General features: G+C 60.7%; 1 protein-coding gene and 1 long non-coding RNA gene across 2 annotated transcripts in view; one reads left to right on the top strand and one right to left on the bottom strand.

The window, feature by feature from the left end:
* The first annotated feature begins 6 nt into the window (after positions 1-6).
* On the top strand, positions 7-4,407 carry LOC125616991. Its single transcript, XR_007347851.1, has 2 exons — positions 7-3,890; positions 4,307-4,407. It is a non-coding gene; the product is annotated as an uncharacterized LOC125616991 (long non-coding RNA).
* Positions 4,408-7,863: 3,456 nt separating this feature from the next.
* Positions 7,864-18,173, bottom strand: part of Tspear (thrombospondin type laminin G domain and EAR repeats) — a 160,824-nt gene continuing 150,514 nt past the window's right edge. Inside the window, exons 10-12 of the mRNA XM_015478366.2 lie at positions 12,487-12,674; positions 11,060-11,161; positions 7,864-8,499 (exon numbers count right to left, since the gene is read on the bottom strand). Coding sequence (XP_015333852.2) covers positions 8,346-8,499; positions 11,060-11,161; positions 12,487-12,674 — 444 coding nt within the window. The 3' untranslated portion in view covers positions 7,864-8,345. The remainder of the gene's footprint in view (positions 8,500-11,059; positions 11,162-12,486; positions 12,675-18,173) is intronic.

The raw sequence follows: 18,173 nt of genomic DNA on the forward strand, positions 1-18,173 counted from the left end.
CCCCCACGCACTTCCCCTATATGTGCTCCAAACAAGCACACTGACATGTGGTCACACATGGCACTCTACACGCGTGGTCACACATGGCACTCTGCACGTATGTGCACATGTGCTCACACGCACACTCATGTGGACCCTAACTGCTCCCGCACAGCACACCCTCCATGGCGTGTGCTCCGCTCCCTTTCCCTGAACGCCCAGCAGCTGCCTCCGCAGACCTTCCTCTGTCCCTCAGGCCGCTGCCCAGTCTGGACCCCTGCCCTGCCCTCAGAATCGGCTTCCTGCCTGTCTGACTTCCGGGGCTGCCTGTGGCCGGTGGCTTGTGCTCCTGGCCGCACGTTGAGGACGGCCACGGCACGGCTCGCCTCTCCGAGCCTCTCAGGGCCCCTCTGCCATGCCCAGCACAGGTGGGAGACATCGTCTGGGCCCGAGGCTCCCTGAGTGCCAGGCTGGCACCTTGAGGAAGGCCTCTGGGTGGGAGCCCAGGGCAGAGCTGGCTAGCGTTGGCAGGATGCTGAGCGTCTCTGGAAGGTGCAGGCAGAGGAGGCCACGGGGACAGCAAACCCTCGCAGCCCTGTTGGGACTCGCAGCCCCCGCGGGTCCCGTGGACCAGCCTGCTCTCCGGGGCGTCTTGGTTGGCTTGCACAGGGTGCTGGCGCCAGCAGCCACCACCTAGCTTCAGAGCACACACAGGGTTCTGGGGCCTGCACCGAGGAATGACAGGCTCAGAAGGCAGCTTGTTTAGGGCAGCGCTGGGCCGGAGTCCGCGTCTGACACCGGGCCTGGACTTTCTCACTCGGGGACCTGGGCCTCGGGGTGTTGTCAAAACAAAAAGGAACCAGATGGAGGAACAGCCTGTGGCCGGCTCACAAGCCGAGCAGAGCCAGGGCCACCGCCCATCCATACCACAATGGCCAGAGGCAGGGCTGCCTCACATTCAGAGTCCAGTGCCGGTATCTGAATCTGTAACCATGGCAACGATGCTAGCTGGGAAGGGAGTGGACACCTGGGCACTGCTGGGTGCTGCTGGCCACTGGACTTGTACATGTGAGGCTTCAGGCCCAGCTGAGGTCATCAGGCTGATGCCCCCTCCCTGGCATTCTGCGCAGAAGTGCTAGAGCCACAAGCCCACCCGAGAGCCAGCTGCCCGTGGAGAGACGGGGCATTCAAGGGAAGGGCCACCAAGGCAGGGGACAGAGAAGCAGCCAGGACGGGACAGCGTGGCTGGTGGTGCCCACAGGCCAGCCAGGGAGAGACTCTGATTCTGGAGGCCACGTTGGCGGCCAAGCCTTATGGGGGGAGGCTGAGCACGGGCCCCGAGGCAGGGTGGCTTGCTCCACCTGCAGGCCACTTACACACTCAGACTTGGAGGTGGCTGGTGAGGGGCCTGGCCGGTGTCTGGGCAGGGCTCACCTCCTTACTGGACCTGCCCCAGGGGCCCTGTGGTCTGTGCACAGCCAGACCCCACCAGGGCTCCGCTCTCTGCCAGGGGAAGCTGGACAGGCCCCCCCGGGGACAGGAGCTCTCCCTCCCCCACTTGGAGCCCTTGGCACCCCACGCACATGCTCAGCTGTGGGGGAGGCTCCAGCCCCAGGGCAGTCCACACTCCAGGGCACGTGGGGACAGGCTGCACAGGGTCAGGTGCTGGCCAGAAGATGGCTCTCTGGTCAGCCAAACAGCTTCTGCAGGCTCCCTGGTGCTTGTGGGTCTCACTGAAGCCACTGGCCAGGTGGCTGGACCCAGCTACTCAGGATGGTACGCAATCCCAGGTCCTTCCCTAGGGGTCACTGGGGCGTCGCTGTGACTCAGAGCCAGCTGGTCTGGAAGTCACAGGAACTGGACGTGAGGGAGGGGATCTGGGTCTCTTCCTCCTCTTGGAAGACACCTGTGCTGGGTCAGGGCCAGTCCCATGACCCCTTAGCCTTACTCGCCTCCTGAAGGTGCGCCTCCAACTGCGTCCCACTGGGGCTGGGTGTCGACTTGAGTTGGGGATGTGACAAGGGGCTCGGCTGTCCCACATGATGGTGGGGGAAGGCGTCCAGAGCCCTGGGTGCCATCAGCAGGATGGTGGTCCCCAAAGATGTCCACATTCAGACACCCAGAACCTGCACAGTGTTTCCTCACGTGGCCCGTCACCGACTGTGGGGCGTGGGGTGTCCTGGACATCCGGAAGCCCAGCGCCATGGCCAGGCTGATACCCAGGGAGGAGGGAGGCAGGGGTGGGCCAGGGACATGCAGCGTGGTGAACAGCAGCTGCCTGACCCTGGCGGTGGCCCCAGAGGCCAGAGGGGGCAGGGATGGTCTCCCTGGAGAAGGGACAGCCCAAGGACAGGGGATTTTGGCCTGGTGCTACCCTCCAGAGCTCTCAGGTAGCACATCTGTGTGGCCCTCAGCTGCAGCATCGCAGGGGTTGCCACCAAGGCTGGGACGCCTGCTGCCTGTCGCCTGTCGTCCTCACGGTGAGGAGGCCGGCCGAGCAGGCTTGGGTAATGCCCCTGGAGGACGCTGGCTCCTCCCGACTGCTCCGGCCTTCAGCCCCTTCACTCTGCCTCCCCCGCCCTTCACCCTTCCTGTGACCCCCAGAGCTGCTGGGACCTGATCCCTCGGGCTCCTGTTGCCCCCTGGAGCAGCCCAGGGCAGCACATCGCTGGACCTTCATTTTGAGAGCTGACTGTGAGATGGGAGGCCCGGAGATGGCCCTGGCTCTGCGGCCTGTGGCTCCCGACCAGGCTGAGGGCCCGCCTGCAGCCACCTTTCCTGCTGGAGATGGTCACCAGGAAAGGAAACCTGCGTCCACACAGAAACGTCTCCACAACACTCCAGCTGCCCAGGAAGCAGCCGGGTCGGTGGGCAGGAGGGTGGGGACAAACCGGGTGTTTGTGACAGTCCACAGCAAGGAGAGACACCTACCTGGCTGCAGCCTGCGGGAGTCAGAGGCCAGGTTGGAGCGGCGGTGGGGGCGGGACTGGCTGGAGGGGTGCCAGGGGGTAGTGACACAGGACACCTGGCCTGGGGACCTCGCTGGCTGTGCACACCTAAGACCCGCGCAGTACAGAATCCTGTTCATAAATCAATAAGATCAAAGGTGCAAAGAAAAGGGCCCTTGGGAAAACCAGAAATACACTTGAGATCACAGGATCACAGCCCCAGAGGGCCTGGCCGCGGACCTGGGCTCCCTCCCACACCCTGCCTGGTGGCTGCAGGGTTCTCCTGAGGCTGAGCCATCTTCTCTGAGCAGGCCCCTCCTCAGGCACTGCCCCAGACTGGATTGTGTCCCCGGTTCCCGTCGAAGCCTGTGCCCCGTGTGCTGGCACAGCCGTGGGCACCCCAGGAGGAGGGCGCCCCAGGAGGAGGGCCCTCCTGGGAGCCGCTGCAGCACGGTGGCCGGCTGGGCAGCTGTGGGTGCCAGCCTGGTCCAGGGCGCGGCAGGCTGTGGTGTCCTTCCAGTGCCACTTGGCTCAGCACAGTGTGACAGGCAGAGGTCACGATGGCACAGGCTCAGGTCGGGAAGTGGCAGGTGGAACTGGACTCCAGCCGTCCTGATTCCAACCCGGGCACTTTTGCCTGTTTGGGTCTTGAACCCATCAGAGCCGAGCTCTCAAGGAAACAGCCACTGGCTGTGTGGAGAGATTTATCAAGCAATCGGCTCTCGTGGTTATGGAGGCCACTGAGTGCAAACTGCAGTGTGGACTGGCAGCAGGAGACCAGGAGAGGGGACGGCACAGATGTGCTGAGGCTGTTGGCTGGAGAACCCCCTTCTTGTTCCAGTCAAGCCTTCAGCTGAATGGGCGAGGCCCACCGATCTACTTACAAAGTGCACAGATTTACAAATTAACCGTACTCAAAAGCACCCTCCAAGTGGCACATGAATTGACCATCACAGTGTGGAGGTAGGTTCTAGGGGTGCTGGGGGACTCCCCTGCTCTCTGTGTGGCAGCCCCACCTCTGAAGGCATTTCTGGGTTTTAGCCCCACGAGGACTGACCCCTGCCCTGCAGTCTGCTCCCTGCCCAAGCCCGCCTGCCCCACAGCCCCACCTCCTCTGCTCTTCCTCCTCTTGTCCCTCTCCTGTTGTGTTGAGAGCCACAACCAAGTCAGGATGGCACCTGGCATTTTGCCAGAAGGAGTGGTTGAGGGGTAGCGCCAGCGAGCCATTAGGATGATGATGGTTAAGTTAAGCTGTGCATAATTATTGGGATGATGGCTGATTGCTGTAACTGGATGATGCTGGATTGGGGCAAGCTGTGTAATCAGTTGTGTATGTGGACCTCTGCTGTCCGGCAATAAGGCGGCTCCTGCTACCTCAGGTGCCTTCTACTTTTGAGTTCTCGCGGAGTTCCCTTTGAGTTCCCTGAGTTCCCGTGGAGTTTGTGTGGGTTCTGGAATAAAGTTTGTTCCGGCTTGAATCCACAAGTGGCTCGTGACCTCCCAGTTAATCGTGCGCAGCCAGACTGCGGCATTTGGTGGCCCGTACGGGGATCGCCTGAAGCTTGGGGGTAAGTGAAATTGCTGGCCCCTGAGGGAAGGTGAGAGAATGGGTGACCATTTCAAAAAATAATGTGTTCTTGTTTCGATTTGTTTTGTTTTTGTTTCAAGCTGCCTGTCCCTAGAACTTTCTCAGGCAAACTGGGGAAAGTGGTTGGCTCAAGGTTTGAAGTTGTTCGCCCCTGAGGAAGAGATACAGATAGACCATGGATACACATGTCAAGAAAATAGAAAAACTGATACAACAAATTTTTGTTCCGTTTTGTTTTGTGTTATCTTGTTGGGTTCCATTATCTTTATAGCAGAAATATGGAACTAAAAATTAGTGAAAACCAAACCAAAAGGGTGTTAAGTAAATTGCTGGAGGAAGGAGGCATCTCAGTAAAATCAAGAACAGTCAGGGCATACGTTAAGACGATACAAAGGTGTAACCCATGGTTCATTAAAGAGGGGTGGTAAATATATCACAATGGAACCATCATGGTGAAGATTTAAAAAGGATAGAAAAGGAAAGCCCAGGAACTCTGCCAGTTGGCACATTACCATTGTGGACGTTGGTACAATCTTGTTTGCTTAGTCTAGGAGAAGACATCCTATATCAAGTAAAAGAGGAAGTCTCTCGAGTTAGTCAGACAAGGGAAAAAAGTTTAGAGGAGGAAGGGCTATCAGGGGAGAAGTTACAACGGGAGCTCAATGGGAACTCAACGGGAACTCCGCGAGAACTCAAAAGTAGTGGGCACCAAAGTAGCAGGAGCCGCCCCACTGCCGGACAGCAGAGGTCCACATACACAACTGAATACACAGCTTGCCCCAATCCAGCATCATCCAGTTACAGCAATCAGCCATCATCCCAATAATTATGCACAGCTTAACTTAACCATCATCATCCTAATGGCTCGCTGGCACTACCCCTCAACCACTCCTTCTGGCAAAATGCCAGGCGCCATCCTGACTTGGTTGTGGCTCTCAACACTGTTGGCCATCCAGGCCTGTCTAGGCCCAGTTAAGATCAGAAACCCCAGGCCGACCCAAAGAGGTGTGGCTTGCCGTCCACCCCTGTCGGGCAGCAGGGCTGTCTGACAATGACAGCCGATTTACGGTGACCACTCTTGGTACAGCCGAAGCAGCATGGGGAGTGGCCCACGTGGCATGGAGCTAGGCCCAGGGCCAGGCCGCAGGGTGGCCATAGCAGGGATGTGCAGGTCCAGGGGTGCAGGGACTGCAGAGGGCCTGGCTGGGGTGGGGACACTGTGGGGCTCCTCCACGTCCTGCCAGGGTCCTCCTTTAGCCCACGACCTGCGCTGGCTTCATGAAAGAAGGTTGGAATCGTGAGAAACTGCTAGGGAGTTTTAAATTAAAGAGACAGACTCTCATGACCTTTAACCAGCTCCAGGACAGCTCCTCCTAGCTCCCGCCTCCAGCCACCTAACACTGTGGCGAGGTTCACAGAAGAGGCCAGCGAGAGAGAGAGAGAGAGAGAGAGAGAGAGAGAGAGAGAGAGAGAGCACGCCAGGGAGTGGGCTTTTATTGGGGAACAAAAAATTCTGGGGAAAATCCCATCCAGTGAAGGTTAAGGGGGGGGCAGCCTCCCAAGGTCAGGGGCGACGATTGGGTCTTCGGGTCAGTGGCCAGGCACGCCTCTGCCCAGACAAGCCCTGGACCTGGGACAGGGTGGGGAAGGCTCTGACACTGCTGTGTCTAAGCGCCTCTCACCCAGCCAGGGAGGTGACTATGGGATGGCCTCCCACACTCCTGGCCCCTGGGGTTTCTCGCATGCACCTGTGGGTGTTGGTGCTGCCCAGGGAGGGAGCCCAGAGGCCTCCAGCCCGGGCCCTGGCGGCAGGAGCCAGATGCGGATCTCACCCCACACCGCTGGGCAGAGGGTGTCGAGGGCTGTGAGAGCGCCTGGGCTTTTCCAGAGCCTGGCTTCACTGCACCTGGAAGCGGAGCCCCAGTGGGCAGCCAGAGGCCACTGCCCCCCCCAGCTCTCCCCTGTTTCCTGGTGGACCCTGCTGGTGTCTTCACTCCAGTTCTGGCATGAGAAGCCAGTGTCCAGGCTCCACAAGCTGTGGTCAAAGGAGAAGGAGAGGCCGCATCCTTCAGTCCCCACACTGGGCTTCCCGGGACCGCAGGGGCAGGACCTCTGTGACGGCTGCTGGACAGTAAGACCCCTCCCCAACTAGTCAGCCTCTCCTTCAAGGGTCCAACCTAACTCACTTCTCCACTGAGAGCAGCGGCCTTCCCCAGCCCTCTCCCTGACCAAGGCCCACTGTCAGAGGTCTTAGTCTCCCCAGCCCCTGCGCGTGAGTGACAGGGCGGTGATGCTGGCGGCCCCACCAGCCCCTCCATGTGAGTGACAGGGGTTCGGCGTCAATCTCTATAACAGTTCCTGGACTTCCCTCCCGCAGGGCTCTCACGGCCTGTTCTAAGGGGCCAAACCGTTTCCGCAGGTTTAATCTGGGGACTTGGATCACACCTGGGCCCTGGTTCCTGGCTTTTGTATTTGGACAGACTATGAGTAGGTTTCCTCGAGAGAGAGTGCGTTTTCTGATTTGTCAATTGTGCTCTCCTGTCAGATCTCCGTATTGAACGGCTTCACAGATGCACAAGAATGTTTAGATTCAGAGAATAATAATAAAGAAACACCCAGGTACCTGCCTGGAAATTCAAGCCAACAAACTCCCCTCATTCCAAGACCATTCGGAACTTCCAGAATAAGACAGCTAAGCGGTTGTCAAAGGAGCGTGGCCCTGGAGCGTGGCCCTGAGCATCCCCGTCACAGCCCTGTCACCCAGTCGCAGGGGCCCCTGGGTGTCTGCTCTCGGCAGGCTGGTGAGGACACGGCGGGCCTTGCACGCCCGAGCCCTCCCCTGCCTGGACTGCTGCGCCTTTCCCATTCCCAGGACCTGCGTCTCCACCGTGTGTGGGCCCACAGGGCCTCCCCTCAAAGGTCTGGCCGGAGCACTTCCAAACCCAGGGACTTGCTCAGTGGCAACCCCCTTCCTGCTGACCTCCTCGAGGCTCCAGGGTGGGTCTTACATCCCTCTCAATGACCATCCAGGGAGGTAGAAGGTCTCCATGCCGGAATAGGGTCGGGGCGTTAGGTGTGGGAAGGAGTGAGCCAGCCCTAGCCCAGGGAGGCCTCTGAGGCCATCTCTGGAACACTGGCCCCTGAGGGACGAGGGGGTGGTTGCCTGGGGTGCAGCCAAGAAGACTGTCCAGTCTCCATGGTGGGGGCCTGGGGAAGGGAGGGAAACCTGCCGGGCGTGGCCTTGGGATTCTGAGCTCAGGTGAGCCCGATGCACTTGTGGGTAAACCGGGGCCAGGGGCAGGGCTCTCTGGGGAAGGGGCAGCTCTGCCTGCTCTGGTGACCAAGGGCCATGCTTGGGCCCCACTACTCAGAGTCGGGTCCCCGAAAGAAGCACAGAGACACCGCCGTGCTTTTTGTAAAGAGCAATATAAATATATTTCCACAGTTACAACACAATAAATAGGTGTCCATCCCGATGCACGTGAGGACTGCATGGGGGAGACTGTCCGGAGGCCAGGGACGCACCAGGGGGAGGCCCAGGCCAGGGACACACAGGGGCCCTGTTGTGTTTGAGGTAAAACTTGGTACAATTGTTCCTTTATGGCAGAGTCCCTGCTGGACCAGGCTGGGAGCACCAGGGGACAGCCCTGGGCCTTAGCCTGAAGGACGCCTGGTCATCTGGAACATGGCCAGTGGTCACCAGGAACGCAGCTCTGCAGGGCCACCTGCCGGGCGGACAGCCCTGCTCAGAGAGGCACAGAGGGGCCACGTCTCGCCTGCTGCCAGCCAGCTGCCTGGGCTGCCTGCCACCCTGCTCTGCACGCCGTCCTTCAGGTGGTCCTCAGCCGCAGGACCCTGGACAGGGGCTCCTTGGCGCTGGAGTAGATGAGGTAGGAGCCGGCCGAGGTGGCGAAGGTCTCCCAGTCCCTGCAGCCAAAGGTGGGGAGGCTGTGCACAGCCACGAAGCCCTCGTAGCCCTGCCACCTGTGGGGGACGGCGTCAGCCTGGCCAGGGTGGGTGGGCTGCTCTGGGTGAGCGGCAGCCTCCTGCCCCACACTCCTGACCACCCGGTCACCAGCTCGCCTCCAGACGTGCTCGAGGCCCCCACCTCCCCGGCCACGTGTGGCGGTGTGACGAGCCTCTGCTGAACCTAGAGGGCTCCTGGGTGTGGGGGGGAGGTTCTCATCTTGAGAAAGTGGGAAACTGAGGCCCAGAGGGGACGCGGCCCCTAGAGGATCCCACAGCTCCCTCCTACCCCCCAGGACCCTGCCCCACGCACCCTGAAACCTGCGGAGGACAGTCAGGAATCCTGGAGGCTCCAAGGGGTGCAGCTGTGGGGTCACCTGGACAGTGGGGTGCGTGCTGCCCCCACCGGCCCTGAGACACCCCACACAGCACCGCCCGTGCTCTAGGCCCTGGGAGCCCTGCCCGCAGCCCCGGTCAGGCAGCCCCCGCCCAGGCGTGAGCAGGCCCCAGCCAGGCCCTCACAGAGATGTGTCTGTGCAAGGTGGCCTCGTCCCGCAGGATGGAGTCCCCAGGCGGGCTCCTAGGTCAAGGGCACATGTGGCTTCACTCTTGATGTTTTCCTGGATCACTTCCCGTAAACGCACAGGGTCATGTCTGAGAGCAGGTCACTTCCCACAGGTTTACTCAGGTCCCCGTCATCCGAGATCGCTGCTCACAGCCTCCCATGTCCCCGATTCTAACCCTTTCTCCTCCCGCTTCCTCTCAGGTCTGCGGGTCGGCTCCGTCCTGGCCCCTGGTGGTCTCTGCCACAGGAGCTCTGTGTGTGAGCGGCCAGCTGCCCTCTCCCTCACTTGGAGGCTGAGCAAAGCCTTACATTTTCTTCTTGTATTTTTACACTTGGATGTTTAATTCAGCTAAGATTTGCTTTTGGATATGGGTAGGAACTAGGGTTAGCTTCGTTTTCTGCCAGCTGGATGGAAAATAACACAGAATCATTTTATTAAACAACGCATCCGGCTGGGCGCCATGGTCACGCCTGTCATCCCAGCAGCTTGGGAGGCTGAGGCAGGAGGATCACGAGTTCAAAGTTAGCCTCAGCAAGGCCCTAAGCAACTCAGCGAGACCCTGTCTCTAAATAAAAAGTATAGAAAAGGGCTGGGGATGTGGCTCAGCAGTTAAGGCCCCTGGGTTCAATCTGCAGAACCCAAAGCAAACAGAACAGTGTGCCCTTCCTTCTGCTGAACACAGGTCACACTAAGGGACGACCAACCATTGGCCCTCTGGACTGTGACCTCCGCACCCCTTTTTAAATCTTCCCTCACTGATGTTGTGGTGCAGGGATGCAGCGGGCTCAGGCCCGGAGGCAGGCGCCCCCGAGCCACCCCAGCCCACCATCAGGTGTCCATTTTTAGCAAGGACCACCCTGTTCCACCCTGTAGTTCCCTCCTGCACTGTTCTTTTTCAGAAATTTCTTGGCCATCTCTAAAAACTTTTTCTTCCACATGCATTGTCAAATTGCTTGATTGTGTTGAGAGTCTACTGCAGTAAGTTTGAAATTCTGAGAAAATTGATGATTTTCTCCCCTGTGAAACACAGATGACCTCCATTTCGAGAGAGACGGAGCCCTGGACAGGCCAATAAGCAGGGAGCCTGGAGAGTCTCTGAGACACGGTTGAAAAGGTGCCAGGCCTGGGAACCACCTGACCCATTTAAGGTCCTCACGAAACACAGAGAAGCGTGTTTTCCAAACGGCCCTGGCCCCGTGCAGCGCCTGCGGCAGTGCGTCTGTGTGTGGATAAGGGGAGTCCCCAGGGAAACCAAAGCCCAGTCGCGTTTCCTATTCTGGATGCGGAAAGCTTAGATATAGCACCTGAGACCTAGGGAAGGTGATACAGGGTGACACCCACTCCAGTGGCACCAGTCACAGAGACACGGGGAGCTCTGTCTTCGTACATTGTTACGTGAACAGAGCAGCAGAAGCCAACCCCAAGGAGCCAGCGGCTCAGACCTGCCCAAGGCAGCATCCTGTCGGTGGCTGGTGGCCGTGAGGTCCCACGTGAACTTGAGAGGTGGGGGCAGGGCTGCTGACCACTACTGCTGCTACAGGACCGTTCTGGAACGTTCTACTAGTTAAGAACACCATAGAAGCCTCAGAATCCAAGGGGCAGAGAAGCCCTTATTCTCCGATGTGATTATATCTCCTAGTCCTCTTAAGAAAAACTCTGGGATTGATAACTTGGTCAGTGATGGTCTCAAACACTGCTAAACATCTGGGAGTGACACAGTCCCCACTCATTACACTTAAATCAGTGAAAACACCTAGAAGACGTGGAACAGTTCCGCCCCGGAGTCTGCCGGAGGAAAGCTGGACTCCAGGAACTCCCACCAGCAGCCCACCTGCTGCACCTCCAGTGGTCAGTCAGCATCGGGCCGTGGCCCAGCCGGCTCCCAGCAGGCACGGCCCAGCACCAGCTGAGGCACTGGGAAACACTCCCCATGGCCTGGCCCTGCTGAGCTGGTGGCCATCTGCAGGGGAAGGCGAGTGGGGAGAAGGAGGCTGGCCTCGGCTGGCCCTTACCTGTAGATAATACTGTTCACTGAGAAGGATTCTCCATCGAAGGAGTTGGCGACCACCAGGAAGTGATCTTCTCCCACAGAGAAGAACTCCCAGTCCAGGGCGCTGCGGAGACAGTGGGGGTGAGGGCTGAGACCGGGTGCCCGGAGCCGAGGCCGCCTGGCATGGCCATGCGTGACCGCCTCGCCCCCTGACCCATTCCTGCTGCCACTCATTCCCATGCTGGCTTCACTCTAAACGTGCCCAAGTGTCTAAGGTGTGCGTTGCTCTGAACCTCTCTCTCAGCAGGAGGCCTTGATGAACAGCCTGGCTTCCAGGCACAGAGGTGTGGCTCCTGGGCCCTGCTCGGCTGCTGGAGCCACGGTGACCCAGGAGGCCACAGGCAGCTCCTTCCTGGGTCTGAACCAGGTGCCACCGCTAGTTCTTATTCTATTCTGAGGATTGTTTTTCTTTTTTCATTAAAAAATACTTGAGCCATCAGTAAGGTGACATTGTGCACCTTGTAAATCAATGATTGACTGTGGTGGGCATAAAGGGAGAGTCCTTCTTTGCCTGCCTGTTTCTGGGAGCGACACTGTCAGGGGCCTGGGGTGTCCCTTCCGCACACTCTGTTTCCACCGTGATGCATGGTGAGCTCGTGGCTGGCGCTGGATCCCAGGACCCCTGGCACCTCCCTTGTCTTCCTCCAAAGAGTGGGTCTCCGATTTCCTTTCCTAAATGTGCTCACTGTGTCTCCAGGGTGGGACAGGCTGGCCTCAGGAGGGGCCTGAGAGTGCTCCCTGAAGGACTCAAACGTTGAGGAAAGCTGGGGAGGCCCTGCTCCCTCTGGGGCCGACACTGGCCGGGTTCTGGTTTTAAACGTGACGGACGAAGCCCTCTGTTCTGGGGTCTGAATGATGCAGACTCAGCCACATTTTCAAGCAAGACTTAGAAGTCCCTCCCCAGGTCAAGCCTGGGCTGGCTACAGCTGCTCAGCTCTGGGGCCGCAGGGGGCACTGCGCAGGCCTCAGTGCCCTGCAGAGCAAGCTGGACTGGGCCCAGCACCAGGTGGCCACACTGACCCCGTCCACACCGCCAGCCTCACTCCTGCCTCAACAAGCCTCTGTTTCCTGCAGTTGCTGGGCAGGGCGCCGACACGGGGGAGGGCACCTGCCGTTGTGGATAGAGGGGCAGCTTCAGGAGCCACTGAGCGGCCTGGGGCCTCCTGCTTGTGGCAAGCAGACCAGCCACGGCTCCTCGTGGAGGAACCACTACCTCCTCCCCAGAGGGGCACAGACCTGCCCCGGGCTCCTCCGCACAGGGCAAAACCACAAACGTGCAGAGAAATTGCGCTCCGTGCAGTGTCGGCCTTGGAACGGATGCCAGGCCCAGCATGGTGGCTTGCTGCAGCCAGTGTGCCCAAGCAGAGGGCAGGTGAGCCCACCCAGTACCTGCAGGTGGGGATGTCCTGGAACTTGACAAAGGCCTGGGCGGTGACGTTCAGCTCATAGATGACGGAGTTGATGGTGTAGGAATCGTTGCGCAGCTGCATTCCCACGTCGTAGCTGTGACTGTTGGCGACGGCGAGGAACAGCCTGTCCCCGATGCGGAAGACTTCCCAGTCCGCAGCCCCGAGGGTCTAGCACAGAGCAGCGGCCAGCACAGCAGGGCCAGTGAGCCTGGGCACTGCCCAGACAGACCCCAGCAAGCCACCCACCATGCCCAGTGCCACTCACAGGTGTCCCTAGGTGGCAGCCTCGAGGCCACACTCCTGCATGGACCCGGGGCAGATGCACCCCCGAGGCCCACACCCCCTTCCCAGGCAGGGCTCCCATCCCTCTAGTCCCTCCTAACACCTGGAGCTTCCTGTCCCCGGTCGGGGATGTGTATGGAATTCTGCTGACCCTACAGACAGAGCCTGCTGTCTCTGTGCTGCCCCCACGTCACTTGTCCCCTCGAGGGGCAGGTGGAGGGGGAGCCAGGTCTTTGCCGGAGCCGGTTCCATGCGGCTCATGAGAAGGGTGTGTGGATAAGGGGTGGTGCAGAGAGGGCGGGGCCTGAGGAGCCCCGCCAGGGTCCGAGCCCCGCCAGGGTCCGAGCCCCGCAGAGGGAGGGCCAGAGGCGCAGCAGGCAGCTGCCCTGTCGGGCATTGCCCAGGAGGGTGGCACAAGGGTGGGGATGGGCAGGAGCGTGGCAGCGGCTTGTGCAGGGTGTGGCCATGGGGGTGCACACACTCTCTGGGGACTGCTGTCTCAGCTCCTAATTGGCAGAAGGGTGAGTGTGGCTGGGCCCTCTGTGCCAGGGGCTGAGGAGGCCGGGAAGTGCAGGCTTCGCTGAGACTGAAACTGTTGCTTTTTCTCTTTGACTCCCTTTCTGGTCCTGGTGGAGAGGCCTGTGTTCCACTGGCCCTCCCGCTGGTGACTGGGCAGACTGCACAGTGTCCCCAAGAAGCCCACCCCGTCCCCAGCCTCCAGAGGGCGCCGCAGCAGGCAGAGGTGGGACCACATCTCTGACCACCTGGAGTGGGATCCGCACCCCGAGGGCCTGAAGGGCACTCCAGGAGGGGACACGCACAGGCAGAGAGCCCCGATGGCCTTCAGTGCCTCTCAAACGTCCACCTCCCGAACTGCAGGTGACAAAGTCCCAGGAGCCAGGGCTGAGCCACGGCAGGGAGGCCACACTGTCAGCTGCTGCCTGGACCCGGGAGGTGGCGCGGGGGCCTGACCACAGCAAGACAGGATTGGAAGACATCAGGATATTCCCACTGAAGCCACAGAAGTGCTGCCCCCCGGGAGCAGGACATGCCCGGACCACAGACCACCCTGGGCTGCAGCAGAACCGAGTCAAACTCATGGAAGCCGGGCCTGGGGCCAAGCCCCCAGAGGCCAGGCGCTCGACCAGGAAGGGAGAGTTGTGCTAGAAGGGTGCCGGTCACTCCCGAGAGGAGGAAAACAGAACGCACGTCGCCACCCAGTCACCATGCCCAGCACACGAGGGACGGGCCTGACGCGCAGGGTGTGGATCCAACAGAACGTGGGACCCTCAGTCAAATGTGGAGCCGGCTGGGGACGTCACAGTGACATGACAAGAACCCACAGGGAGGACGTGGCGGGAACAAGACAGAAACGCCCAGGGCTGCGGAGGCTCTGAGAAGGGCCCTGGAAGTCCTGCGGCGGGAGGACTGGGCACTGCAGTCCCACACCTCCTGTAGGGCCAGCGCCGCCCTGACAACCGAGCGGAGAGGGAGCCAATCACAGACGATCCAGAGCACTGACCAGCACAGGAGAGAAAGGCCAGGCCCGGGGCCCGCTGTGGTGTGCAGTGCCAGAGTCACCCAATGAGGGGGACGGGAGAGGGACAGAAAATACAGAAAGTGATGGCCGAGGCCGAGCAGGGACCCTGAGCAGAAGGGAAACAAAAGCCCTGTGCCACCCGCTCAGACCCCTGGGGACAGTGAAGCAGCCAGAGAAAAAGGACAGAGAGGGGACAATGATAGAAATGGCACCCAGATCCCCACGAGGGACACAGAGCTCCAGGGACCCAGATCCCCACGGGGGACGCAGAGCTCCAGGGACCCAGCTCCCCACGGGGGACGCAGAGCTCCAGGGACCAGCTCCCCACGGGGGACGCAGAGCTCCAGGGACCCAGATCCCCACGGGGGACGCAGAGCTCCAGGGACCAGCTCCCCACGGGGGACACAGAGCTCCAGGGACCCAGCTCCCCACGGGGGACACAGAGCTCCAGGGACCAGATCCCCACGGGGGACGCAGAGCTCCGGGGACCCAGATCCCCACAGGGGACGCAGAGCTCCGGGGACCCAGCTCCCCACGGGGGACGCAGAGCTCCGGGGACCCAGCTCCCCACGGGGGATGCAGAGCTCCAGGGACCAGATCCCCACGAGGGACGCAGAGCTCCAGGGACCAGCTCCCCACGGGGGGTCGCCGGAGCTCGAGGCAGCAGGAAGACATCGTCAGAGTGACTGAAGATAAAGCAAGGACCTGGAATTCTGCAGCCAGGCGAATAAGCCTCAGAGACGGGGAGACAAGAGCTCTTCAGATGAGGGGACAGAAGTGACTGCAGCAGACCTGACCCGCAGGAACACTGAGGGAATCACTCGTGTTGAGGAAAAGTGACACCAGGTGGAGATTGGAATCTTGGAAAAGGTGGGAGAGAGCACCGGAGGTGTTGGCGCGCAAGAGAAAGGCCCTCGCTGCTCGAGGGGACTGTCTGGCCAGTGTGGCGCCTGTGACCTCAGAGGACACACAGCACAGTGGACGGGGGAAATGTCACTGGTAGGCGCTGCACGGCTCATGACGTGGCATGGTGACGATTCAAAACAGTGATGAGTTAAACAGCCACTAAACCGAGACGGGCAACAGAAGGCAGGCAGGAAAGCACGCGTGTGACACAGGGCTGTCTCCCTGACACACGGAACCCTCACTGTCATCATGGAGAGGCAAGAGAGGGTTAAGTGGGGACAACAAACCTCGGAGGGACAGCACACAAAAATGTGCTCAGAATTGGTGTCACCAGGTAAGTGCAGCTCAAATGCACAGGGAGGTGTCGCTCGCCCCAGGCTCTCCCGCGACCGCCCGCGAGGCCGACGCTGGGAAGGACGCAGCAGCCAGCTCTCCCACACCTGGCTTCTGACCCCGAGCCCCACTCCGGGGCTTTCACCTCCAAGGAAAGGACCGTGGCGCAGAGAGCTGGGGGAGAACGCGCCTGGCCGTTCCCTGGAGGTGAGAGTGGGAAGCCGCCCAGGGAGGCTGGGCAGCGCCCCAGGCACAGCGCTCACACCAGCAGAAACGTGTCCCCGGGACAGCGCCCGAGACCCCTGCGAGGCCACTGAGTGCAGCCTTCAGAACGGCTGTCGGTTGGGGTCAGCAGGACTGCCGGGGCGGGGAGAAGGGCCGCAGGGGCGCTGGGCGCCGGTGGTTCATGAGTACGCACACGTGTTGGGATGATCAGGCTGGACACTCAGACCACGCTGCATCGTGTTCTGGGGAAAGGATGCTCCTGCCACGGGCCTGGCCTCCCAGGACAGGACCTGCTCTGCCTTACGTCCCCACCGCTGCCCAGGCTGCAGCCTGGACGAGGCACCATTTCAACTGGCCCCAGGCCTGGGTGGTCAGGGTCCCACACCCACATGGATCAAGTGGATGGGGGGGCGGATGGGGGTGGCATGTCCCCAGACAGGCGCCATGGTTCCCCGGGGGTGGTGCTGACCGTCTGTCAGGTGGGCTAGGCAAAGCCCCGAGGGCTGGCACACTTCCTGCCAGTGCCCTTGAACGTGGACCGAGAGCAAACCTGACCCTGCCAACCTGAGTGGCTTCCTCTGGCCCCGCGGGGCAGAGCAGAACAGAGGGCAGAGGGGAGATTCGCTCTGCCTGAGCTGGACGTCCACCTCCTGCTCTCGGTGCCAGTGCTCTGGGTCCTCGGGCCTTTGCACTGGGACTCTCGCAGCAGCTGTCTGGTCTGCCTCAGGTTTGGACTGTACTGCACACAGGCTCTTCTGGGCCTCGGGCTCGAAGTCAGCAGATGGGGGGACTCCCCAGCCTCCAGGATGGTGTGAGCCCACCCTACACCACCTCCCCTCTTCTCTCTACAGACTCCTGGTTTGTCTCTCGGGGAAGCCAGACTGACACAAATGGGAACTTTCAAATTTTCTAGCTGCCCGGAAAGTTGGAAGGGGATAGACGGATCCCGAGAACTGTGCCCTGCGCCTGCTTCCAGGCAAAAGCATGCCCATGGGGGGTATCTCAGGTCGGGGTTTGGGGCACATTTCTTGGCTCTGTAACTGCCACGGGGGCTGAGGGCTGCAACCTGTCTCCATGTCTGAGAGCTTGTGCCCTGTGGGGCAGGGGGACTGCTATGTTAGATGGTGTCCCTTCCCCCAGCATGTCATGAGGGCCAGGCCCCCCCGGATCCCCATTGTAAAGAGGAAGAGCTGAGCCTGGGGTCAGGGATGCCCACAGCACTCAGTGGGAGACCCGCTACTTCTCCAGGCTCAGGATCTGGCTGTTTCCCTGGGGACACTGCACTGCACAGCGTCAGGTCATGGGGCTGTCCCAGGTAGTCCCTGCTGGGGACAGTTGGGTCGTCTGTGGGACTGTGCCTCACACAGGCCACATTGTCTCTCGCTGGCCCCAGCCCATGCCCAGAACCTCCTGCTGAGGCCAGGTCTCACCCTGCCCCGGGAAAGCAGCCGGACGCTCTCTCTGACCCCCAGGTCCTTTTACCCTGTTATCCACCCAAATCAGTTAGCCTTTCCCTCCCACAAAGCCAGACGGTGCTGCCCAGTGTCCTCTGGTCCCCTGTCCCTCACCCTGGCTGGCTGCATCACTTGGCACCTAGGAAAAGATAACTCTGGGTCGAACAGAAAGGCATGGGCAGTAGAGGGCACCAGTGCCCAAGCCCCTGCGGCTGGGCCCTGGGGGACCGTGGGAGGAAGCACCAAGTGAGACTCACTAGGACAAGGACAAGGGGACCAGGACCCCTGGTGGTTACCGAAGAACCCTCCACAGAGATACCTCCTGGGTTAGTGCATCCTACCTGCTGGGAACACCCCAGGCCACCCAAGTGGCAGCCCAGGTCTGACAGAGCAGAACAGACCGCCCAGCCCTGGGCTCCCTGCAAGCCCGAGGGAACCACACCGGAGCCCAGCCACACGCATGTGCACAGCTGCACACATCCCTGCACGTGCACCTGTGCATCCCTGTGCCCACACCTGCACACACGTGTGATGATGCACACAGCCGCAGGCTTGTGACCCACGTGCAGGCATGTGTGTGCACACCTGTGTGTAGGCGCAGGTCGGCCCCTGGACACACATGTGCATGTTTGTAACATGCCTGTGCCTACATGCACACACAGAGACATGCACAAACAGGCACATGGGTGCTTGACGCACATGGGTGCTTGACACACATATGCACACCTGTAACACTCAGGCATACTCACACACATGTCCCCATGTCTCCCTTCTGGGGTGCTGGCTCCCGCTCGCCTGTGCTGAGGTAGGTCCGGTGCGGGTTCCAGGGGACGAGCCCTGTGGTGGCTGCTCTCTTGCCCTAAGGGTGGGTGGATGACCTGAGCGGCCTCTCCTGGCGCAGCTTGAGGAGTGCCCAGTGGGTGCTGG

Source organism: Marmota marmota, unplaced genomic scaffold (genome assembly GCF_001458135.2).
Source record: "Marmota marmota marmota unplaced genomic scaffold, marMar, whole genome shotgun sequence".
In the NCBI taxonomy this organism is placed as follows: Eukaryota; Metazoa; Chordata; class Mammalia; order Rodentia; family Sciuridae; genus Marmota; species Marmota marmota.